Source organism: Balearica regulorum, chromosome 1 (genome assembly GCF_011004875.1).
Source record: "Balearica regulorum gibbericeps isolate bBalReg1 chromosome 1, bBalReg1.pri, whole genome shotgun sequence".
NCBI lineage: Eukaryota > Metazoa > Chordata > Aves > Gruiformes > Gruidae > Balearica > Balearica regulorum.
The window spans coordinates 101,986,042-102,011,046 of NC_046184.1; the positions used below are offsets into that span (position 1 = coordinate 101,986,042).

Consider the following 25,005-nt stretch of genomic DNA (forward strand, 5'->3'; position numbering starts at 1 on the left):
AAAGCATCAGGCTTCCCTGGAAATGTTACTGAGCAGAGAAAACCAGTAGTGGGATATGATGGAAACAGTGACGCTATATCTCTTCAGCTGTCTCTCAGCTTCATGCCAGTTCTTAAAGTCATTCTTCCTTGCTTGGATGGGTAAAAAATTGGGTGCCAGCTACTCTTGGGCCCAGAAAGAGAGAGGTTGTGAGCTGTCTGTGCCTTGGTTCTCCTGCTCAACCCAGGTTTCTAAAGACCCTGGGCATCTTTTTGGCCAGACTGCGTTGTTGCTGAGAGCCTCCTGAGGGAGCAGCAGTGGCAGAGGGGGCTCCCCTGGGGCCAGCAGTTCCCCTTGTGCCTGCCTTAGGCTTCCCAGAAGGCAGCGGCAGCGGTGGCAGGAGAGCTGCCGCTCCATGGCTCCTGCTGGTGCTGGTGGTCCGGAGTGCTTCCCATTGCTGTGGGTCAGGCTCTCTGCTATGCTACGCTGACTTTTTGAATTGTGAATTGCTGCATTCTTCACGCTTTGGCCATCTGCAGTCCAATCAAGCATGTACTCGTTCCTATGAATGCACAGTGTTTTTATTATTTGGTTTTTGGATCTTTTTAATTCCTTGGCCTCAGTGATACTTTGTGGAAAAGTGATCGAGGGGAGATTGTGTAGTCTGGCATTTTTTTACCTGTTACCTTTTAAGTCTTACCAGCTTTGAGTTTGCTTGAGTGTTGCTTTGCTCACATATTCTGAAAGAGGAAACAACTTGCTCGACCCACGTACTCTAGATCAGCCATTACTTTTAAGTATTTATCTCGGCTTCTCCCTCATTTGTCTCTTGGCCCGCTCAGCTGTCCCACTGTGTTTGGAGAGAGGAGAAGGGGCTACAGGCATGACCTTGTCTGGATTCATTACTTTGTTAGTTTTGGCATTCTATGCATTTTTAAATATATCTTTTCCTTTTATAGGATTAAGTATTCCTGTTTTAAGAGCTTGGTGAAACACACATTTCCCTGTTCTCCTATCTTAGGCTCAGCAGCTGATCAGCACAAGGCTGTAGATCAGAACTGGCTCCTGGTTCCTTCAGACACCAGTTAGAAGAGGCGATGCTGAAATGGTTTGCGGCGTGCTGACCAAGGAGACAGCTGGGGATAGTATTTCTGTTAAATGTTGATTCCAGCTCTTGCTGGAGAATTCAGTTTTGAGAGGCTGAGCAGACCTCAGCAGGTATGACTCTGGAGAAAAGAGGGACAAGAACAGAATGAAAAGTTCTCACATGTTTTCTTTTTCCCCCCTCAGAGCATTGTCTTGGTAATGCTGCCATTTAAAGATTGAGTGCCTATCCAAGGGCTGAATTTCATAAATAATGTTGATTTAGGTCACAGCTATAAGATTGCCCATCCATCCATCTGGTACAAAGTAATAAATACAAAATCCATCTGAAATGACAGGCCAGCCTCTCTGCTCTCTGGCTGAAGTAAATGTGTTCCTATTGTGGTGTGATAGCCTGGCCGGCCTTGACAGTGGATTCCAAGAATTGCAAGTTTATGGTCTGTCAGCCAGGGCAAACATCTGTCCCTCAAGTATTCCCCATTTTTTGTACCTAGAAGACAGAACCAGGGAGGCATTAAGAAATGAGTGGCAGAGAGAGATTATCTGCTTTGATGCATGTATTCTCTGGGCTGGGAGACAGAGAGCTGGGGTGGTTGTACTCCTGTGGTCTCAAAGACCAACAAAACACTGCCTGTGGACATGTGTGCATTGTAGAGGTCTGAAATGGCACAGAGGAGATCTTATCCTCATTTTTTGGCTCTTCTGTAGAGACACAACCCTCCTGAGTGCCTGTAGCACAGAGGTTTTAAAGTTTTGGCTATTGCTTATTACAAACCAAGAATAGTTTATTGCACAAGGTCTGGGTTAGTGCTTGAGTGGCCCTATGAAACAGTGATATCACTCAATAGCCAAGTTTTCCAAGTGGAGTGCGTTAACAAGCTCCTGACTTACTCATTGCGTATCTCTCCCAGCAAGGTGTCACCCTAAGGGACAGGCATGATCAGGGCTGTGCACATGCCAGGTCTGCAGGACTAATCCTGCTTCCCTGCTGCGTTGTGTGAATCTGGGTGCTCAGGTGGCATCTTCTGTTCTGGGCTGAAACTCCCCCAAACCAAGGCTCTTTTGATCTTAAATGGTCCCTGCAATTTCTAACACAGTTAAAGGTCCTTGTCCTGGTATCCTCATCAAATTCCAGTTTCATTCTTTATGCCCCCTCTCAGGCTCCTTGCTGGGACCCAGTACTTTACCAGTCTCCAGCTTCCCAGCCTGCAGAGGCCCGTGGGATGGGAGGTTGTACAGAGAAAGGAAGGAAGGAGGGGCATTTCCTTTGGGTGTACAGGGGGATCCAAGGTCAGAAGGAGGGAGCCTGTGAAAGTCAGAAAGTGGGAACAAGGGATGAAGTTCAGAGGAGAGGCATCAGCTGAAGGAAGAAAGGGTAATCTTTGGGCTGGAAAACTACATCCTGAGAGAGCTGAGTACTCACAAGGACTCTTTGCAGAGATGGTTTGCAGTGGATTCTCAATGTCTCTCGAGACCTTGTCTTTTAAAAAGCCTTTGAAGGCCCTGTTACTGCATTGACAAGCAATCAGATGCTCATACAACAGGTTTTGCTACCCTTTTCCTGCTGGATTGGCCTCACATCGCAGGTGGCCTCTCTGGGTGCAGAGGTGTGCTAGGGGATGCAAGGACAGAGTGTTTCCATCGCAAGACGATGGAAGTTCTGCTCTCTGGCCAGCTCTTCCCAGTCTTCCTTGGTGTAATGCAGAGACAGGCTGGGGAGCTGGAGGGGGTTTCTGTTAGCTAGTCAATCAATCATTTCCCCATGTTTATTATTTATCCCCCTGGCCGAGCCCTCCCCTCATCCCTGCCACTCTGGGCAATGGGAATTTTTGTGATCTCTGAGCAGTAGAGGCTGGCGGGCAGCCTGATCAATGCTAGCAGCTCATTCTCAGCCACGTGAGAGGAGAAACATCAACAAGGAGAGATGGAGTTAGAACTTTATTAGGAGAAACCTAGGCACAATTGACTAAAATCTCATATTAAGGAGAGCACACAGATATTTTCAGGATTAAAAAATACACATATGTTAAAAAACCCTTACAAACAAACAAAAAAATGTTTTCCCCCCCCTCTGTGTGTAAGTATGTATGTATATGTACAGGGAACTGTACCAAAGCTAGCTATGTATTGGGAGCAAGGATTCACAGTCCCTTTCAGCAGTGCCTAAGAGAGGGAATGGCTCAGTCCCCTCTAAGTTGGTCCCAGGCCATTCACTCACGCAGTCCAACGCTGGGAAGCTGTGCCCCGTGTCCAAAAGGGCGGTGCAGGGTAAACAACAGGGAGCAGCTTGGCTCTGTTTAGCAATTCTCTTTAAAAGAAGGATGTCATCTCTGCAGTGAGAAAACGTATCTGGAGTGGGAGCTGCCTACAGACCTTACCCACCAGACTCACTGTGCAGTGTTGGGCCCCAACGGCTGCTCTGAGAGGCTACAGTGGTGGAAAGAGCTGGTCCATGCGTGGTTTCTTACACCATATGCGCTAGGGATGGAGTGGAGATGAAGATGACCTGATGGCAGAACAGGGACTTGCTGTGAGGACAACTATCTTGGCTTGCACTAGCTGGCAGGCTTGAGAGAACAGCCAAGAGCTGAAGGATGTGCAGGACCTGGAGAAGACTCTTGCTCCTTGCAAAAGATGCTGAAGTGTTTCGGTAGGTTAGTGGGAGAAGACACAGGCCGTACCTCTTCTGCAGATAAACAGAAGATTTTTTTTTTTTCCCTCTCAAGTTGGCAGCTGGCAGCACCCTTTCAGCAGCATTCATGTTGCTTGAAAGATGAGTTTAAAAAGGGGAAAAATCACTTTGATTCCACATGGTAATTCCTCCTTATTTACTAGTAGCATATTTTTTCTCACAGGAGAGTCTCTATTTCTGTTAATGGATGTCTCAGAATTGATGACACAAGTATCTTGGGAAAATTCCCTAGTCTTCATCAACTGGTCATCTAAGTGATATCCCAGGGCCAGTCTGCTGTGCTGACTTAGGAATGAGGAAGGGATTCCAACATCGGACATGAGGCAGCTGTGTGTGGGGGACCACAGACGTCCTTATCTATGGGGAAGAATTATATACACAGCATCAAAAAATTCAAGTAGGATTTATTATATAGGTAAACTGATATAAAATATCTGGGCTCAGGTAGAGAAGGGGAGGATTAGAAAGAGTGAGAACAAAGCAGAAGAAAAAGTCTTTCTTTCAGAAAGCCTACCAGTGTGTTTCTGCTCCCTGCAGGTGAGAGAAGCTTCAGCTCAGTATAACTGCCAAGCTGACATAGCAAATGTTGAACAGGCACCAAAGAAGATGCAAAGGGGTTGAGGTCCAGTCAGTCTGTTGAATGCACTGTTGCAGTGGACACCCGCTGGGCAGCCTCAGGAGTCTGCTGGCCTGTGCTCTACCAGGCTAAGGATGGTGAGTCTCCAGTCCCTGTGAGTCCCATGAAAAAAATATGGCTGAGCGCCTCACATCTCGAGATTGGTGTGTGTCTCCCAGTGGCTGCCCCTGCCTTAAGCTGTGAGAGGTGCTGCCTGCAATATAACAATGATGCTTACTGAAAAGGAGCCAAAAGGGTGTTAAAACAGAGAGAGGTTAGTGGCAAGAGTCTGGAGTCCACTTTGCAGAAGTTTTACTAAGTGCTGAGACTGCTCCTTCCTCTCGTCCCTCCTGGAGACAGGTCACACGGACAAATCATCCGACCTTGCCTTGCTGCTGGCACGGCTGGTCTTGCTGAACCGGCGTTTCTCATTGAAGTAGTTCTCGGGGAAGGCAGGTGCCGCACATTCGTTGGCCACCTCTGGACTCTCCGTGTAGCTGGACTTAATGAAGGGCCCTTCACCAGCAGCATCCTCCTGGCCATGGACCCTCTCGGTGGCGAAGTTGGCAGTGTTCTGCTGGGAGGCCATCTTGTTGCTGAAGGGGCTGATGAACTTCCTGTTGGGACTTGACAAGCACTGGTTAAAATCTGGTGGAGGAGTGTACATCTGGGCCCTTTCTGCTTGTGGGGCGGACTCCAGTCTGCTGGGAGCTGTGCTGGGGCTGGGTTTGTAAGACCGGGAGCACTTCTCTTTGGCTTTCTTCCAGCCCAAATGGTACAACTCGGCCAGACTGAGGAATAGGGAGAGCACTGCCACAGCCAGCATGAAGACGATGAACACGTTCTTCTCTGTGGGACGGGAAACGTAGCAGTTGACGGGGTGGGGGCAAGGTGCCCGCTGGCAGATATACAGGGTCTCCAGGAAGATCCCGTACAAGACATACTGTCCCACAATGAAGGCCACTTCCATGGCAGTGCGAATCAAAATGCTGTAGACATAGGTGTTCAGAAGACTGCCCCTGAGTATGATTTTGCCTCCTGATTCATCCCAGCAAGACAGCTCAGCCTTCTCTGCCACGGGGCACTTCTGCTGGTAGTATGTGTCACCATTGTTTTTCATCTCCTGGGCCTCCATTTCTGCCTCCTTCATCTTCCTCTTCTCCTCCATGCGCACTGTGTGCATCGCATGGCCCATATACACCAGAGATGGGGTGGAGACAAAGATGATCTGGAGGACCCAAAACCGGACGTGGGAGATGGGGAAAGCCTTGTCATAGCAGACGTTCTCACAGCCAGGCTGCTGGGTGTCACACATGAAGTCAGATTGCTCATCCCCCCAGGAGGACTCAGCTGCTGTACCCAGCACTAGCATCCGGAAGATGAAGAGCACGGTCAGCCAGACTTTCCCCACCACTGTGGAGTGTTTGTGGACCTCTTCGAGGAACTCTCCCAGGAAACTCCAGTCTCCCATTTCCCAGGAGGGGTGAGAAGTCTTGAAAGGAGTCCTGGATGCAGCCTCTGTGGGAGAAAATAGAAGAGAGTGATTCTAAGGAGGGTTAGGAAATGCCTAACTGGGAATGCATGGAGTGAAATGATTTGTTTTGTGTCAAAGGAAATGTTTTAATTTGACCTGAAATGAATGAGGTATGGTTTGCTGAAAACTTTGTTTCACATCCACTGAACACAATGTATTGTTTGTTTTTTTTATTCAGTTACTGAAACAAAAAGTGATCTTTTTTGCATAATCCAACTACAACCTGTTAAACAGGCTGCAAAAACTTTGATCGTGGGCCAGATTTTTTCTTGTTTCAGAAAGTCCTTTCACTGTGGTCTGCATATTGCATCCTCTGAGGACTGTGTAGTTAAAGCAGTATTCATCTGTCTTCGAACTGTGCTCTGGGGAATCCTTGATGGGCTGATCCCCTGGGAGACAAGCTTGGAGCCTGCAGCTTGGTCTGAGCAGTGCCTTGGCACTTTCATATGTCACCTTTGTGTAATACCTGCACCAGCACCTGGAACATGAGGCACTCACAGCTCTGAGCCTCATTTCCAAGCTCGATGCCACCACTGAAAGAAATGCAGAGAAAACCTTCCTGCTGCCCACCTGCCCCTTGCCCCTAGGTTTTGCTTTGGTTTTGCAGTGTAGCCAGTCGCAAGTGTTTCATTTACAAGCTGTAAATGTTTTGAGGAGTGTAAAAAATTTGGTGAGTCGTGCCAGTCCTGTAAACCTAATCTGCTGCCATCCTGTCTTGCCTCTCTGAGAGGGAACTGCTCCAAAATCTAAATGGGGGATCTTGCTCCCTCCTCTTTTCTTAAGCTCTGAGACAAAATTCACAGTTCAAATGACACAGGCAAAGAAAAAAGCCTCCTTTGAAACGCCTCCCAGTGACCAGCAGCTCCTGGGAACTGCTCTTTGTTAGGTGGTCTGATGAGAGGAAAGGTTTGGCAGGCTGGTAGTAAGATTGCAACGTGAGGATGTCGGAGAGCCTGCTTCAGTTCTGTTTCTGACTCTGACAGACTGTTTCTGGCCAAGTCACTTTAACCCCCTGGATGAAAAGAGGACCATGGGTTTAATCCATCTTTTGTGGGGCTCTGTGGGAGTGCTTGAGCAAACATTTGATCCAGTTATTCTTGCCATGCTTATCTTTCCAGGGCACTGCAAAGCTCTCCCTTGTGCATGAGTTAAGGGCTAGGTGCTATAAAGTGTGCAGTATTACCTTGGAGATAGTGTTCTCCCACAGTCACTCTTTTAAAAATATCCTTTTAATAAATAAATGAAAAAATAATCATCATAATGAAATATTAAAAGCACTAGACAAGGTAAATCCCAAAGCTGTGGGGACCAAAAGTATTAACTCTCCTTCTTTATTGTCCCTTGTCTTTAAGAGCCAATTATTTTTACTGTACAGAGAATGTCTGTGGAGAGTAGACACGGTTAAATGCTGAGAATTTACTGCAGCAATATTGTGTAGATTTCCTGTGAGCAAAAGATGGAGAACAGAGAGAGACACTTGTTGAGGGAATAATATCCCCGTCTGGTTATGTGCCTGATATAATTTAATATAGCAGCGCACGTGATGATTTATGCCATTGCTTGTTTATATGCAGTGTCCATCTGCAGGATGGATGGGACAAAGATCAAAAGTCAGACTCCTTAAACTCCTCACACTGCTGAGGGCTGCCCTGAGGAAAGGTGAGGATTGCCTAGGTAAGGAGATGGGGAGGTGACCACTTGCTGCCCCACCGCCAGTTGGACATGGTGTGAGGAGGGAAAAGGGGCAGACCAAGAAGCAAAGGATGGGCTTTGGCTCTTTCTGCTTTGGCAGGCACGCTGCAGTCATGCTGATGTAGATCCTGGTGGCTGCTCAGAGTATGCCAAAGCTTTCATCTGCTGCCAGCCCAGAACTGGAGGAGCAGTAACACAGAAAATCAGCTAGTCTTTCTGACTCATTTTTGCACTGGTACAAACTGGTGAATCTGTGCCTCTGTCTTCTGAAATGGCTTTGGTGCACTTATTGCATTCTGGAGAAATTAGCATATGGCTTCATTCTGTGGGCTCCAGGGGATTGCATACAGGCAGATAAATCAGTAATAGGAAATATTTACAAACAGTTGCATTGAAATCAGGATTTTAATTTTTTTTTTTCCCCAGAGTGCAGACAAAGCAAGCAGCTACCTACAGTTCCCTGTACAGGTGCATCCAAGACAATATGGTATAGCACAACTGTACGTGTGAAATATTCCTTCCAAGACAGCATGAACAATGGTATGTGTCCTCATTTTTCCAGGTGAGTTTGTGTTGTTTGCAGGTGCCATTCTTGCTTCTGCTGTTACTAGTTGCCTTTTCTTGATTCACCTTGCTTTTTGGGGTAAAAATGAACACAGTTCTCCCTGGCTGTGCCAAGAATGAGTTTTCCTTCCTGCCATGTGCATGTACGATTGCAGGCTGCGCACCTCTTCCCATCAGTTCTACCACGTGCAGATAGTTTGGGGTTTTACAATGGCTTGTTTTCCCCAAGGAAGGTACACCTAGACACTTGCAAATTGTAGAAATCAATGTTTACATAACATGAAGTTGGAAAACATAAGTACAAGAGGAGTCCAGAAATAAAAAAATGTTAATGGATGCAAGAATAACAATAATTTACCCGTCTCACACATGCACAATGTTTTCCAGAAAGAGGTAAATGAGAAGGATCCAAAGATGGCAGCCATGAGGTGTAGGCTAGATATTAGAGCTGTTCCCTCTGCCCTTTCTGCTGGCTGCTCCCCTGCACAGGCTGTGTAAAGGAGGGGCTGCCCCAAGAGCCAAATGCCTCCTGATCATCCTGCTACAGCCTCACAGAGAGCCAGGTGGCTGCTGCAAGGGGGTAGGCAGCCTCAGGAAAATGGGTGTTGGATACCAAGAGAAGGGGTTTCCTTCCTTGCACGGTGTTTTTTGACTTAGATGTTTTTTAGTTATAAGGGAGCTATTCTTGCAGTGGCAGTTCAAGGGCCTCCTAGAACAGAAGAGAGCATCTAGCTCTCTGCTGCCAGCAAGCAAAGAAGGACTGTCATCACCTCCTGACAGCTTTTCCTGGCTATGCAGGACTGCCCCTGACCTAGCCTTTCTCTTCAGGGCTTTACTATTCTTGGGAATTTTCCATATAGTTCCCTTTCCTCATTCCCAGACTACTGCTGTCCCCGCATGCTTTGACCTCTCAGCGTGTGAGCATCTGCGACATTTATGTTCCTAGTTTGGACTCAATCAGACAAATCTTGTTCCACTCTGGTGTGACTCGGCAAAAATCACCTCTTGGTATCTTCACGGGGTCTCAGCACCTGATAGTCTTGACAGCGGCATCATGCATATTCATGCAGAGTCGTGGGCTGTGCTGCTGCCCAGCGCGCTTCTGGCCGTCAGCTTTCTGCTGGATCAAGAAAGGAGCTGAACGCAGTCATGGGACCTCGGCACCGGGAAATGCGTATGTGACAAAGACCAGTGCAGCCTGGCACAAATCCAATGATGTGGTTGTCCTGGCTTAATCATCACCTGGAACGCTATTAAAGCTGGGGAAAACCGACTATCACACCGCAGGCCAGGCGTGGAGTCCGTCCAGCTCCGGGCTGCCTCGTGACTGCCAAATTCCATGATAAAAATACCCCAGTGGGGATGGCACCCGCCAGTGCGCACGGCTGACTTGCCAGCCACGGGCTGCTCTCCACCATTCTTTTTGTTTTGCGCTGTCTTTTTCTGTGGGGGGAAGCATCTGTCACTCTTGGAGCAGTTGTGCCCATCCTCTTTGTGATGCTGTGTGCTCTGAATGACAGGCGAGCATTTTGCATCACTGGCACTTGCTCTGGCCAGCGCACTTGTTCTGGATGGACCAGCCGGGGCTTTGGGGAACAGCTAGGAAATTCACACCAAAGAGGCAGGAGGGCTGTTCCTGCACAATCTTCTTCTTTGTATGATTTTTTTTTTTTCCTCCGGAGTTTTTAGAAAGAAAGTTCTCCCATCTTTAGAAGACAGGCAAGACTATCAGCAGCGATATAAATAGCTGAGCTTGACACTTCACGCTAACTTTTCCCACAAGGAAGGTGACAGGAGGTCTCCATCTCTGCAGGATGTTTCTAAAATAAAGTGGAGAGCCTGATTATGACACTGTTTCTGCTCTCCCTCGCTGCACTCACCTCTTCCCCTTGGCAGGTCCCAGGCGCACGGAGAGGCTCTCCGAGCAAGGCTCCTTTGTCTGGCGGAAGCGTGGTTCACAGGGAGGGGGACAGTAACAGTCAATGCCATTGTATTTTTGCCTAATCTGCATGTGTGATTTGCTCAGTTAGATACCCATGTGCGCATCTGACAGTTAATGACATGTCCCAACGAACTAGAAGGCTGGGGCCCAAGATGTGAAGAGGCTCACACACCAGGCATGGGGCTGTGAGTGGAGGCCATGCAGCAAGTCCATCCCTTCTCAGTTCCCAAATGGGGAGGCAGCCATCTCCTTTAGGTACTGGGCACAAGAGAAGTGACAGCACCATGCAGTGGGGCATCCAGACCAGCTGTGGCATGGTCAGTGCCTAGGAATTGCTTGTGGCCTTCCTTCCTCAAGCTGTGTCACCTTGTAGCACATCCAGGCGAGCGTGTGGCACAAGAGATAGCTACTGTGGGGGTAGGAGGGCAGAGATCTTTTCCCCTACATTGACATCTGTGAGGCTGCAGCCAGACCTGAGTGGTCCCTGTGCTGTAAAACTGGACGCTCATACCCGTAGATGCTTAGGAAGGACACTTCCAGCTCTGCACTGGAGGTTAGTTAATGCTGTTTTGCTATACAGCCGTATTTTTTACTTCAGGATCTCCAGGCCCCTGTTAGTAGTAGTCATCCAGCCTCACAGCACCCGACGCAGTGCAGATGCGGTCATCTTTACCTTGCAGATGGTGATCACTGGGGTACAGAAAGGGCAAACTGCTTGTTCGAGGTCGCTGTGTTAGCGGCAGTCTGAGGACAGAGTTCAGGGGCTGGGACTTACAAATTTTGTCCTTTTCGCTATGTAGCACTGCCTCATAGACTTTGTGGTAGCGACACAACACTGCTTCTACAGCACGACATCTGTTTCTGTAGACCACAGCCCTTCTCTGATGTGTCCCGGGACAATACTGTCTTGGTCACTTGAAAGAAATCCCTCTCGTGCTACCCTTCTACAGCAGGTGCACCTGGAAGAACCAGTTTTTTGTTATGGGCGTTTTTTTGGTGCTTTTCTAAGAGATGAACATCTTGTTACTGCTGGCAGAGCCCACAGCTGTGGTCAGTACCCCAAAAGCAGCAGCAGCCTTTTCAGTGTATATATACAGTGCTCCTTTGTTGCCAGGACCTGATCAGGAAGCATTCTGGGGGCACGTGGCTTACAATGTCAAAAGATGAATAAAGTTAGAAATGCACTGTTTGGCTTAGGTATGATGCTTTGAATTCCAGGGGCTCTTCAGAGCTTTGCGATACAGATCAATGCTAAAGCCCACCTCAACATGTATCTTTTTGTTCACTGTTTACTGACATTGGCTCCTTCCTGTGTGTGTACAGTAGACAAGCAGTGACTGATTAGGTGTTGCTGTCCAAGCACCATCCCTCTGGCTTCATACGTGCATGCGTGTGCTATGAGAAGTTTCTGCCTGAAATGGGCCGGTTCTTTAGCCAAATTTGTAACTCTGCACATGGATCTGGACTGTATAGGTTTGTACTTCTTTATGATTTATATATATAAAAAAAAAGTCTGTCATGTTTGCACAGCTTCCTTTCTAGTTCCTTGGATTCAAAGTCCTGTGCTGAATCAGTAGCAGGGAGTGTGACTTTGACTCCAGCATTCAAATCTTATGGGAAAGGCAGAGCTCCGTGTTAACAGCTCCTGTCCTAGAAGACAGACATCCAATGTTTTTCATCTCTCTGCTCCTCCTGAGTTCACTGTGATTTCTGGAAGGGTCGCACTGGTATCCAGACCACTGGCCCTGCTTGCAGTTGCAGACAGCTTGTTATTCTGTCATGAGGTATGCTTTCCCCCTCCTCTCCAAATGTGGAAAAACTCAGAGTTCACAAAAAAGAGAGTGTGTGAGAAGATAAGGGAGTTGAATGACCTGTCACCTCCTGAACACACACCCACCCTGACGCACACAGACAGAAGGAAATCACTCAACACCTCCAAGTGTGTACATCAGGAATGTGTTACACACACACAGATGACAGTATTATATAGAATATTTTCATCTGAAGTGATGGTGGAAGCTGCAGACTCCCGGTTTGCTGAATTTTTATTATTTGTCTCTCCAGGCCATCTAATGCTATTTTTCCCCTCCTTGGCCAGGGTCAAATTGTGCTTTCATATATCCAGACGTTAGGGCCAAGCTCTGCCTGATGTAGACGCAGGAGACCAAGAACAGAAAAGACCTTGAACTCAGATGAGTCAAGCTAAGCAATAAATTTCTCCCACTGTGTTTGAAAAGCCTGCATCAAATAGTTACGTGATAGCGGTATCCAGGCTTACATTTTGCATGCAGGAAGCACCCTCTAATTCTTTTGGTATATATAATCTCCGTGCCTTAGAGAAACGTGGGTCCTTAGCCCAACAAATACAACAAAACTGGACTTGGGTTAAGCTAAATGAAGGCTCATGTGTGCTTTTTGCTAGAAAAAAGATCAACCAGTGCTATCTCTGATGTAAATGCTGCAAAGCTTACTCCTCAACTAACAGGCTGAAGAGCATCTGGTTCAGGGTTACAAAGCTTGGTGCTCTTTACAGTTTCTTTATCTTTCCAGGGAGAAGCTAACCTATGTGAATTTGCAGCTGATGCTAAATTGGGCAGTGCTGTATACAGGAGAGAGGACAGCCAAGCAGGGCAGAGGGACCTCTGGAAAACAGAAACATGCTGAGAAATTTGGGGACTGCTGTAGTAGAGCAACTCCTGAGCTCTGCTGAGAGAAACTGATCTTAAGCACTGCTTAGGCAGTAGAGGAGGCTGGTATAAGGAGATGTGGAGGTGATGGCAGGCATCACATTGGGTCCAATATAACAGCAAAAAACCCGTCCATGTGATTTTAGGCTGGTTCATAGACTGCGTGAGAAGCAACTTGTTATAGTGTTGAAGTAAAACAGACCGGAGAGGTAGTGGGAGAAGGAGAGGGCTCTCATTCAGACTTTCCCCGTCCTTTCTTCCCTCCTCTCTCCCCAGTATCTCCCTGCCTGTCACTTCCCTATGGCTATCCTACAGTCAAGCCCCCACCGCTCAGCCTTGCCTCAGCTTTTTGGCAGTTTTGACCACTTAACTCTCTACAGCACCCAGATTGGTAATGCTTTCAGCCTTAGAAAGGGGAAATTTTCAGTAACTATCTACTTCCCACTTAGTACTACCTTGTCAAATCTCATTTCTTCCTTCTTTCCAAAAATCTGTAGGATTCTCTTCATGCTCCAGCTTCATTGTTGCATCCTTGCCTCAAATATTTAATTTCTCATTCAGGGCAAAGTCTGGCTATAGCTCGTGAGTTGATTATTTTATATACTTGGTGTATGTACATATATATGCACATCTCCCCCTCCCCCTTAAAACCAACCATTATTGAATTTGCAAAAGCCACCAGTAAGGAGTTAGGAAATGCTAGAGTTACTGTTCTCAGTAATCTTAATTCAATCTCTGTTTGCCTGTGCCTCATAGCTATGAGGCTTTAACCACATCCTCACATTGTCACCTCATTCTTTGCACAGGATGCCTGCCTTGTTCTGTGCCAGCCTGCCTGGAGCTTTCTTGAACAGCAGCTATTCAATGTTTTGTTTTCTCCTCATTGTTCAGTGGGTGGCCTGTGCCTCATTTACTGTACATTATTCAAGTCCAGTTCTAAAGACAGAATTATTAGTTTCCTCATGGGTTTTCTTATGGCTTTCATCACAACAATATCTGATTGTTTCACAGTCGTTAATTTACTTATTTTCATTACCACCTGGAGGTAAGGAGATGGTATTAGATCAACTTTACAGCTGAGGAACTGAGGCAGTGAGAGATTAAGATAAAAAATGTTCATTAATTTTGGAAGTTGTTTGGTGATGTTGCTAATCTGGGTTTTTTTTCAGCGCACTTGGCACTATATAACATATGTTCAAAGCAGACCTCTGTCTGGTTAACGCTGGAGCGGGAGAGTTTATCACTTGCACCAGTTGGACCACATCTAGAAGTCAGACATCCAGACGATGAGAGACACTACTGAGGGGGCATTTGTGAAGAAACGTGGCTTAAGTGATTTGCCCTATCATGACAGAGGAAATTGGAGTAAGAAACAAGAATTAACCCCATTCCTCTTGGATAGATTTATCTGATTTTAAACTGGAGACAGTTTTTCTCCCATGTCACTGTTCCCTCCCTTCTTCACCAGACATCCGAATGCAGCCGAAGACCCCAGAGCTCTGCAGCAGTTGCCCTCGCTGGACTGCTTCACTTCCTCAGCAACCCTGTGCCCTGACCCAGGCATCTGTCAGCTTTGCTGCTTCTAAGAGAGAGGAGTTTCATATGGAAATTCTCAACCATTCTCAAGGCATGTTCGTAATGACAAAGATAATGAAGAAAGATGGAAATGTAAGTGCAAACCCCTTAGTTCTTACATTAAAAACCACTGACCCCTCTTTAAAGATGCACTAGAGAGACTTAGAAGCATGCATATCTATGCTCATTGCTTACTGCATGGCATGAATATTTCCTTGTTTCAGGAAAGAGCTGGCATGCTAGAGTATTGTTCATGGAGATCTGTCTGTTGCTTATCAATAGCCATAAAATTGATTTTTTTCCCCCTCTCTCTATGAATTCTTAGCCCAAAGATTGAAGTTTCTCTGGTGCCTCCTGGGAACTATTTCTTATTTTAAGCCTCTGTCCTCGTGCCTCATACAATAGCACCCGAGGTGTGGAGCAGTCTCTGAAATGTGCTCCCTAACGACATGGTATAGTGCTGAATTACTCATTCCTTCTCGTCTATTTTCAATGCTGCGAGATAAGTCAGAAAACAAGGGCAAACGTGCAGAATGTGTGAAATCTGTCTGAAGGTCAAAAAGAGAAGAGAGGCTAGGGTATGAAGTTCTATATTTTCTGGCAAGGTTTAAATTTTTCATGTGAAAGCCTGTAATACTAAAATATTGTGATAATACATACTGTTGAGCGGGAAAAAACCCAACCAAAACCAACAACCTCAAATAGTTATAGTAGCAGGAATACTTAACATAGTTCCCAAGTGACCAGAGCCTGATTAGTATTTTAAACCCTGAAGCCTCAGAAATTCTCCTAAACTACTGTTCTGCTCCCAAGGAAAGGGGGAAGAAAGTTAGAAATCTGCGCTCTTCTCGGAGTAGATTTTGAAAAGACCAGCAAATGCAGAATTTTTTGGCTTCCGGTGCAAATACTGAATACTGTGAAGCTTCTGAATAACAGTTTAACTCGCTCCGAGCTGCACAAGCATATGCACACACATATGACATGCATTAAGTTCTTTAGCCTTAAAGAGAGGATCGTATAGGCAGCAGTAGGGAAAACCTCTCACACACGCTGCTTCACCAAGGTATTTTGACATGTTTGTTAGCATGGAGGAAGAGTTCAACGATTAAGGCTCATTCAGCCTATGACTTTTTTTAAGCTGAGGTTTGTCCAGAAATGCTACTTACATGATCCTCTGATGGATTTTATGGTACTTCAGGAACAGAGGCACTGCCTGAGTTTACTTGAAATCAGAGTGCCACAAATGGCCAGTAAAATGACCCTTTAGGAAATCAAAGGAGTCACCACAGATCAGAGGTGGCAATTAGCATGCAACCTTTACACTCATCGACGTTGCTTCTTTCCAGGTCTATGTATAGGGGTACTATTTTTTCATGCTCGGCTATTCTTTGAAACATGCGGTGGCAGTGCTAGAAGTATTAAATTATGGAAATGTAATTGAATAATTATTCCAAGTCCAAAAAAGGGAAAAAAGTTAGGAAGGAAAATAAGAAGAAGCGGCAGCTGCTAGTGGGAGAGAGCGTTTGTCCCTCTAGGTCTGCATGCCTCTTTGCTGAGGCTGCCCTGGGCAGTGTCGGGATGGAGAAGAAAGGCATTCCCTCCCGGCGCATGCAGTACGGGTGACTGGGAGATACGAGCAAGGCGCTTCTCTACATTTGAGTTACATTCCCAGGCTCCATGTCACAGACCAGCCAGGACGCAATACTCTCAAGGAAAAGAAAGTGCACTATTTTGAAACCATCCTGCGTGCTTTGGAATATAGGCGGTTCACGCAGACACTTGATAAAGTGTTTATACCCTGAGAGCCTCTCGTAGGTAAGAGTTCCCTTCACCACCCTCCCCTGAGCAGCCTGACAGCATGCTGAAATGGGATCTGACAGAAACTGCAATTTGCACGTTATACTCTCTGAGGATACTTGGGGCTCTTATCCTCCTTTTCTGTACTTTGAAATCTATCGGTATCTGTGTTCATTGCAGGGAGGCTTCCTCGTCATTTCTGTAGCTGCCTGTGCCAAAAAGAGTTTAATTTTTAAAATGTCCCAAGCCCACCTTGTTACTAGTGGGAATATTTTGGAGAGAAATTGAAAGAAAAAGTAAATTTCTTAAGTAATTTTTGGCCATCCTTTTTTCCTGCCTCACTAAGTCCTTCTCTCCCCTCATGCTGTTTTCCCCTTGAGTGTAACAGCTTAATCTCTCATCAATGCTTCTGCAGTTCTGGTATTTCCCCCTCATGGTTACTTACCTGATTTCCAGTATCTTGTCCTGTCTTCTTTCCTTGCTTTAGCACTTTTTCTTTCTGTAATTGAGTTGGACTCCTTGTTCTTTTCAGTTGCTTGGTTTTATTCCTTTAATGTGGTTCTCTCTCTCTTCCTCTCTTTTTCTCCACCCCCTTTCTGTGTCACTTTCTGTCTTCCCCACTGCCTCTCTGCCTTTGCCCCTCTTCTTTCTTCACCTACTTTTCTTGTCTCTCCCACCCCCTCCAGCTTAATCTTTCTATTTTCAAACCTAGTTTCCTGTTGTTTTTCCTTTAAAGACCATGGATCTCATTCTTCCCTTTCCATTCTCAGCCTCTCCCTGTGCCACCCTCCCCATGCCGACAGGATGCGCTTGCTGCCAGCTTTGCACTGTCCCTTCCAGTTGCTGCTACCGCTGTTCCTTGCACCTCCTCCCCCAGATAACACGCCATGGTGTAAGCCTTCCTTGAACGAAGAGAGACAGGGTTGCCCCACAGTTACCCTGGGAAGCTTCTTCCACGCAGGACATCAGTGAAGGATATTTTTTTGACTTGCTCAAGCTTAATTGGGCAAAGCAGAGTTCATGTGGAGCAGGGTCTTCCACCTCTCCAAACAACATAGGGCTTGCTCTGCTGGCTTGGACCAGAGGCTCAGCACAGCTGGAGCCTTGTTCCAAAGAGCACCTGATGCTTCCCAGGAGGGTTTCACAGGCCCCCTTACTGAGAAATAGAGAATAACCTGCCTGTTAGGAGAGGTGTTTTTTCAGCACACCCCTCCACCTCCCCGTGCTCCCACACAGTCTGATGCATGAGTGTTTGGGCCTTTCTGAAAAATGCTTTTGGCACATCAAGTGTCAGAAGGTCTTGTATTTCATGTACGTGTCAAGTCAAGGCTCTGATTCCTGCACATCAGGCCCCAGAGAGGAGGGTGAATCAGAGATGCCTTCTGGCTTTGGTAAAGGCTGATCTCAAGGAACCTCAAGTATCAGGGGAGTGAGATTTGCACAGAAGACTCTGGTGCCCTGAGAAATGGCTTGCTGCACACAAGCTTTGGTGGGAGTCCCTCCAGCAATCCTAGATATCTCCCATCCAGAACATAATTGCCCTATGCAGCAGCTAGTGTAGATCATGAAGCAAAAGCAGTCCAGAGACTCAAACATGGAGCTGGCAAACTCTTCTAATCTAATCATTGTTCTCCCATTAATTTAGGGTCCCCTTTAGTCATGAAATTGAAAGCCAGCCCACACAGGGACAGTGCTGTGCAGAGGCTACCTCTGGAGGTATGTCCTATGTTGGCACTCACTCTGAAGTTAAGAATGCAACTCCTTTTCAAGAGGGCTGAATCTTCACTGATGATTAGTGCAGGACATAAAGTGCACGGTAAATTCCCATAGCATCTCAGTAAACTCCTGGTATGGAGAAGCCCATGGTCATTTGCCACTTTATTTCTGACTTTATTGAAAGGCTTTCGATGATTTCAAAGAAAATGGGGTTGTTTCTTGTTTTTCCCTCTTCCGCCTGGCAATTGTATACCTGTGATGAAATTTCATGGGAAGGAGAATATCACTGTGTTCTTTTGTCTTTTTGGAGTGATTCCCATAAAGCATTATTATGTAAAGTCCTGTTCATTTTATGCCAGTGAAATTTTCAAAGATTTAATCCTAGAAGTGTCCAAAGAAAGGTGTTAATAATACAGATCTAGGTCACAGATGGCTTTGGGATAGGCTGGCTAAGGCTTGTCAAGTGTTTCTCACGTGCTATAGAGAGGCAGTTCCTGTGAGTGAGCGGTCTGAAATGTAATCCCCTCCCTGCGTGGCTGACACTTGGCTGTACACTCAGGGGAATTAGGTCTGATTCTCCCTGCTCGCCCCTTTGTGTTTCCTGTCCCACTACTGTTCCTGAGTGGCATCCCTGTTCTCCTGTAGAGTTAATCTCTGAATCTAGCAGATACAGCTTAGTTCTGTTGAACGAACGGGGGCAGAAGGTTTCTGTCCAATACATGCATCATGCACATGAGGTAACTGTTATGAGGTTTTTGGGGTTTTTTTTTGGTGTTGGTGGTGAGTACTTGAATTTTGATGCACAGAAGGGAAATGGTGAAGGCAGACTGGGAGGCAAGAGACAGGAGAGTAGAGATGTTGTATGGATGCCTCAGCCAGCCCCTCAATGTGTTGTCCCTCTTTCCTACTGCACCTTCTTCAAGTAAAAATAGAGGTGTCATGGCAGCTTCTCCAGCTCCACAGCTAGAGAAATAGCTGTTTTGCCTACTGGTAAGCTGGGAAGAAGGATTTTTCCTCCCCTCCCCAGGAGACTGCTATGCAAAACTTGTATGGCTTGAATGAGGAGAACAAGTGGAAGAGAATGCTGCCCCAGAGAGAGGGAATGAGGATAACAGCTGACAGCTTGCCATGTGCAGTTACAGATCTCAGCAGTTTATGATGCTGTGGAATGGATTTTGAAGGAAAGGGGAAATAAAGACAGGAGGTAAGGGGAAAATAGAACAACATCCATCATCTTTTGATCAAAAGTAAATGTCTGTCTTGGGGTAAGATTCCTGACCCTTTAGGTAAAAGAAACATAGCAGACCTTATCTATCTGGACTTCAGTAAGGTGTATGAAATGGTGTCCCAGAAGCAGAAAATCAGTGGAGAAGACTCAGCTGAAGAAGACAGGGATTATTAGGGAAATCCTCAAGCAGGTAAGAGACTGACAGAATTGAGACACCCGTTTCCTAATAGGTTGAGGGGAAGTTATCTGTGAGGCTGCTCAAATATTGCTCTTAGGACTGATCTTTTTAAATATTTGTGTTAACTACCTTGGCACTGAAAGTAGAAATGCTAATGAAATCTGATGGAACAAAGCTGGGAGGTATTGTCAGGGCAGAAGTGGATTCCAGCGCTAGGAGAGCTGAAGGCTCTTTGCGACTGGAGTGATCGAGGTGAGGTTAAATGGGAGAGTACAAAGTCACACTCTAGGAACTTGTTGCTCAGAGAGTAACAGGAATCTCTCTTAGCAATTGTGAGTTCCTAGTTGGCAGAATCAAGAAGGGGAAAGTCCTGGGTAAAGGTCACCAAAGGAGGAGGAACCAGTGATGCGATGTGGGGGTGAAAAAGGCAAGTGAACTTTCAGGATGTAGCAGTATTTAGCAGTATTTCCAGTTGCAGCAAGTGAGATTAATGTCATCCAAAAGGATGTGAGACCCCACCAGACTGGTGTGCGCAGTGCTGCTCACCCGCATTCAGGAAAGATATTCAGCCTGGAACAGGTGTGAAGAAAGGCAATGGGGTGATCAGAGGGACGGGGGGTATCTCTTGGCCAAGAGTATGTTTACTTATCAGTCACAGAAGTGACTGCAGAGAGACATTTGAGCTGATTTGAAAATAGATGAGGTACCAGTTTGAGCTTTTCTACGTTAATTATTTTGCACTGAACTTCATGCTAGTGCAGCTACCCAAAGTAATTAAAATACGGTGCGATGTGCCTGCAGGGTGAATACTATAAGGGAGCTTAGTTACTTAGTCTGGCAGATCAAAGGTTAAGAGAGGAGAAATTTGCTGCCTATAAATACTTTTAGGAATTGGGGGTTGGGAGAGTAAGTGCTAGGGAGAGAGGAGAGCTACCGAAGCTAAAGGACAATGTGGCATAAGAATAAATAGATATAAATTGTCCATGAATGAATTTAGGTTGGAAATCAGAAGGTTTCTAAGCAACAGAGCCGGGAAGGAGGTGCTGGAACAGCATTCTGGTAGCACAAGTGAGGGCGGAAACCTAATGAGATTTAGGACAGGGCTTAGTAAGTTTAGAAAAGGCTATTTGTTTTGTACTTGCCTGTTATTCAAAGGGATTGAGCCTGATAAGTCAAGAGGTCCCTTTTTCATTCAATTTCCTGTACGTGCCTTATTTGCCTTATCAGAGCTGCTCCCTTTCACACAGAAGCCAGGTAAATCCTGAACAGAGTTTCAGTATGATGAGTTTTTCTGCACTGATCCCATGGATATTTAATGGAGGATTCATTCTGTGTCAGGGATTTAAACAAACAAAAAGAGCAAGACAACACAATGCATAGAGAAGGTCTGCAAATATGCAGTAGTGTAGATGAAAACTCACATAAGAAAGAGATTCTTCACATAAAACAGATGTGCTTGGAGCATCTGGCTTTGCTGGAAGGCTGTTTCAAATGCGGGTAAATGCTCTCCTGAGATTTGAGAACTTCAAGACACTGTCTGAAGGGAAAATGTCTTGTACTTTCCTGCCATTACTGAGGACTTTGTGCTTGGGGAGGATATCGGATTTACCGCACTGGGAATTTTCAGAAAAAACCACCACCCAACAGCAGTTGAGATAGGAACTTCTCATATGTATTTCACCTCTGATGCCTGGCCAACAGCACTGCACTTATTCTGATTCTTCATATTGTCCCATGCTGGAGAGGCACCTCTAGTTCCTTCTCTAAGCACCAATGAATGCTACCTTCCTGCTACATTTTATATAAAATTCCTATGCATGGATAGGATTGAAAGGGAAGGAAGGAGAGGGAAGTTCTCCGTTATACATTAGACCTCTGGAGACAGCTTGAAGGCATCCTCCAGCAGGAGGCAAATTCCTAAGGACAGGCTGGGCCCCAAGGAACAGGACTAGCATGTGACAATGGGCCCCTGAATGAGAGAACAGTTTTATAGTCACAGTTCCTTATTTAGTGAAAAATCCCAAATTATTCCATTATAGGTGGACATTTTCCCCCTCCCAGCCCAGAGCACCAAACCAGCATGGAGTGAGAAAATAGGAAACAAGAAACAGCAAGGCGTGAAATGTCACCATGTGTCAGTCTCATTTGCCAGTAAAGTTTTCAGCAAGAAAAACTGGAAGAGGATTTCATCTCACAGGAGAAATGACCATCTATCCCAAAGTAAATGCTTAGTCGTCAGCTTTATGTTACTGGAAATAAAGCATGGCACTCACAGCTACTACTTCCAGCTCTCAACTCTGCAGCATCTCTGAGTAGTTGAGAAGTGCTTTGCAAATGATAATGTAATTACACCTCCTATAAATGCTCTCCTTGCTTTACAGGTGGAGGAACCAAACCATGGAGGGCATAAAGGATTTGTCCAAAGGATCAGCAAGTCATTTTCAAGCAAGGAGTCCTCATCTACCTAGCCACCAGTAGTTCACCTTGTCCTGTAAACTTCCAGCTGGATGAATTGCTGCTTCACAAAAATATATGTATATATACATATATACGCTTTCCAAAGTGAAAAGAAAAGAAAGAATAGACCTTTACCTCTTTTTGCTGAGCCTGCACAGATAGAGGGAGGAGCAGGTGCAGTTGACTGAAGGGTAAGCTTTAGCACAGCCCCTTGGTCTTGCTGGAGCCCACCTCTCTCTCAGTGTTCGGCTCCCAGACGAGATTCGTGTCTGAGGGAGGACACTCTGGGCAGGGTAAGCTAACCCTGATCAGCTCACAGGAGCTCAGCCTCCTGCTGTGGTCTGACACTGGCTCGCTGGCTGGAGATTCCCTCAAGCCTGGAGGACCGATGCTGGGGGAGACTAGCTCCCGAGCTGTTCCTGACATGCACTGGCAGCTGTCTGCCTGCTATTCTTTTAAAGAGTCTTCGTGGATCAGGATAAAAATGTGATCTTACGCAGGCGGCATTGTAAGCGCAACTTGGCTCAAGTTCAGCTCTTCCTCTGGCTCCCAGCTACTCTATTTTTATTGAAGGAATTTGAGGCTATCAGAAAGGAAGTCAAATTGTTTTAGGAAAACAATAGAAAAGCAACTTGAAGTTTATTAGCTTCCTGTCCAGGGCCTGGGACCAACTTGTCAAACTTATTAGAGCGATGGCAGAGCTATTTATTTAAAAGGGCTAGCAACAAGACTCACAATTTCATTCCTGTTTAGGCCTCAGTGGAAACAAAGGAAAGCCATAAAATAATATCTGAAAGGAGCAGATGGCTAACTGGTAAATGGTGCAAGTAAGGTCGGCCTGCGAGCCATCCGTGGTGTTTGCCGGTGCAACGGCTTTCGTGGGATTTTGTTATCGAATGAATGCCTAGGCCTGCATTCACAGTCCAGCCCCATCATTCCAAATTCCTTATTGTGGCCCAAATTTTCAGATGGAAGCCTTGCACCTAAGATTACAAATTTGGCCGGAAAAGGTCTTCATTTAGAGCTACTGAAAGGAGCAAAACAATACGGTAGGTCTGCAGAAGAGCCAGGAATAGAGCCCAGGTGTCCCTGATCCTGTAGGACTGCTGGAGCCCCCTGACTGTAAAAATATTTATATCCTTCAGAAGCAGCTGCAGTCTGCTTTCCCATGCAGCTACCCCAAAGTAGCAGTGCCATTTAGTCACTGAAAACACGCTGGCATGCAGCTAGTGAGAAGAATGGACAGCCAAACTATTAGGCTTACGAGCAGAAAGTGTCCGTCTTCTTTCTAAGGAGTTTCATTGTTTGCAAGGAAGCAAGAAGAGAATAAAACAAGCAGCAGAGAAGCATTCACAAACTGTGCTTAATGCAAAGCCATATCCCTTTTTCAGAGGGCTCTCTGCTAACTGAGTATTTAACCTGCTTCCAGGGAGCATATAGGAAGGACTCACCTCTCCTTTCTATGGTGTGGTTGTAGTCTCTAGAAAGTCAGGCACTGAGAGGTACTGAGCCCACAGAGCTATGCATGCAAGCTTTGAACAACTTAGTAACCGCTTTTCAGATGAAAGGAAGAAGAGCCCACCTCAAAAATTCTCTTCCTTCTTCTCCTCATTAGCTTAATTAAAAGCGGGAATGCAAAGCTACAGTTTTCTCTGAGGCCTAAGGGAATAATGCATCTTGCATTGGCAAGTGGTAGAAGATCATGGTTTTTACTTTACTTTTAATTTATCCAGGTTAGATGCTTATAAGAGGGTCAAAGTGAGTGCATGATCTCTGGAAGGGCCTAAGAAACTGAGTCTTAAACTTGGTAATTTTAATGTAAATGCAACAATCTTGCATTTATTTAAGGTATTCTTACAGATTTTAGAAGGTTTCTCTAATATCTGTCCCTCTGAGATAATTTCCTTGGTAAACGAATCAGCCAAAGAAGCACACAGAGCAGTGCAGCATCCTAGTTCATTACAGCCTGTAGATCTTTGCTTAATTTTAAGTACATTCTTGAGTTGCATTGATTTCAACGAGATTTAATAATCTTCTCTGGAAGTTAAGCACGTTACATTGCCAGCCAGGCCAGCTTTGCTGGGGGAATTCCGAGGCAGACAGCAGCTAGTTGATATACTTCTCAATCGCTTCTGCTGTAAGGGATACCATGCGCGAATCACATGATGGCGTCCTGGCAATGGCAAATATTTTATTTGCACTTATTTGGAATCTGTGTCATCCGGACTGGTATCACTTAATTTGCACTTTGTTCTAGTAAGTAGCATTTCAACCCCAAATGTATGCTGTGAGAGTCTTTTTGTCAGTTGCTCAGGACTCTCAGTAGTCCCCGAGACTGGGATCCCACAGACTTGGCCATGTGAGTAACTTGATATAATTATGAGTTGGGGCCATTCGTGTGGTTAAAGGTCCCTCTGCGTACAAATGTCATAGACTGGAAAGTGTTGTAGATTGTTGAATCTCCTGTTTTTTTTCTACCAGGAGCCAATATGGTTGCTCAGAAACTTCTGGGGTGACAGAGGTTACCAGCCAGCCAGATGCATGGATGCTGGGGGACCACTCGCCCCAGAAGGCTGTGACATGCTGCCACGTGGTGCCGGTGCCAGCACCCAGTTCCTGGGACGTGCTCTCCCATGGTGGGGTTAGATAGCTGTGCTGCTGCGAGATCTCCCAGCTCTAAAGCTTGAGCCTTTAGAAAAAGGCTGCTTAAGCAATACTGCCAGCGTGGAAAGAATCACAGGCACACATCTCATCATAAAGCAAGCTAGCTTTGCTGTGGGGTAGAAGGACCTCAGCCTGCTCTATACATTCTCTGCACGGGGAAAAGAAATCAGGACTCAAATCTGCTCTGAAGGCCAAGATGTCTAGAGCTTTCCCTGGAAGTCAGCTTCAAAGGAAGAAACAGTAAAAGAATTTGAGGAAAAAGAGACATGTGCTTAGACGACGGTGAGTGAAACTGAAAAATAAACAGTCTGAGTTATGGGAGGATTCTCAGATGGTGCTTATTGCTCCCAGCCAGCTTGTCCTCTTTTGTGATGGTCTGAAAGTATTTCAAGACATGACCTCCTGGGTAAAATTAAGAACTTAATTAATTGCACAAATTTATGAGCAATGGTTCTTCCCACCAATTTTATGATGTGTGTTGGCTGGATTCTGAAGCCTTCTGTGAACAATGCAAATTACAGCAAATGGAGGGGGCAGGAGGACACGGCTGGCCCAAGCAGAATAGAAGGCTACATTTTAT

General features: G+C 45.9%; 2 protein-coding genes across 6 annotated transcripts in view; one reads left to right on the forward strand and one right to left on the reverse strand.

Annotated features, from left to right (window-relative positions):
* Positions 1-3,008: 3,008 nt before the first annotated feature.
* GJA5 (gap junction protein alpha 5) lies at positions 3,009-22,187 on the reverse strand. 3 transcript variants are annotated; one of them, XR_012838086.1, is made up of 3 exons: positions 21,897-22,187; positions 4,290-5,909; positions 3,009-4,132 (listed from the first exon to the last, which is right to left on the reverse strand). XR_012838086.1 is itself a non-coding variant. In XM_075769204.1 (2 exons), the coding sequence occupies exon 2, from the start codon at positions 5,860-5,862 to the stop codon at positions 4,753-4,755; it is 1,110 nt and encodes a 369-aa protein (XP_075625319.1). In that variant the 5' UTR covers positions 5,863-5,909; positions 21,897-22,184; the 3' UTR covers positions 3,009-4,752. The 3 variants fall into 3 exon arrangements, 2 of the variants coding, with proteins under 2 accessions (XP_075625319.1, XP_010304650.2); XM_075769204.1 differs by having other exon boundaries at positions 3,009-5,909; positions 21,897-22,184; XM_010306348.2 differs by lacking the exon at positions 21,897-22,187 and adding an exon at positions 16,628-16,818 and having other exon boundaries at positions 3,009-5,909.
* Positions 22,188-22,300: 113 nt separating this feature from the next.
* Positions 22,301-25,005, forward strand: part of GJA8 (gap junction protein alpha 8) — a 46,633-nt gene continuing 43,928 nt past the window's right edge. For 2 of the 3 annotated variants that reach the window (XM_075769166.1, XM_075769173.1), the window contains exon 1: positions 24,559-24,707. The gene's annotated coding sequence lies outside the window, so the exon portion shown is untranslated. Of the gene's footprint in view, positions 24,708-25,005 lie in introns of all 3 variants that reach the window. The other variant, XM_075769163.1, reaches the window with a different exon arrangement.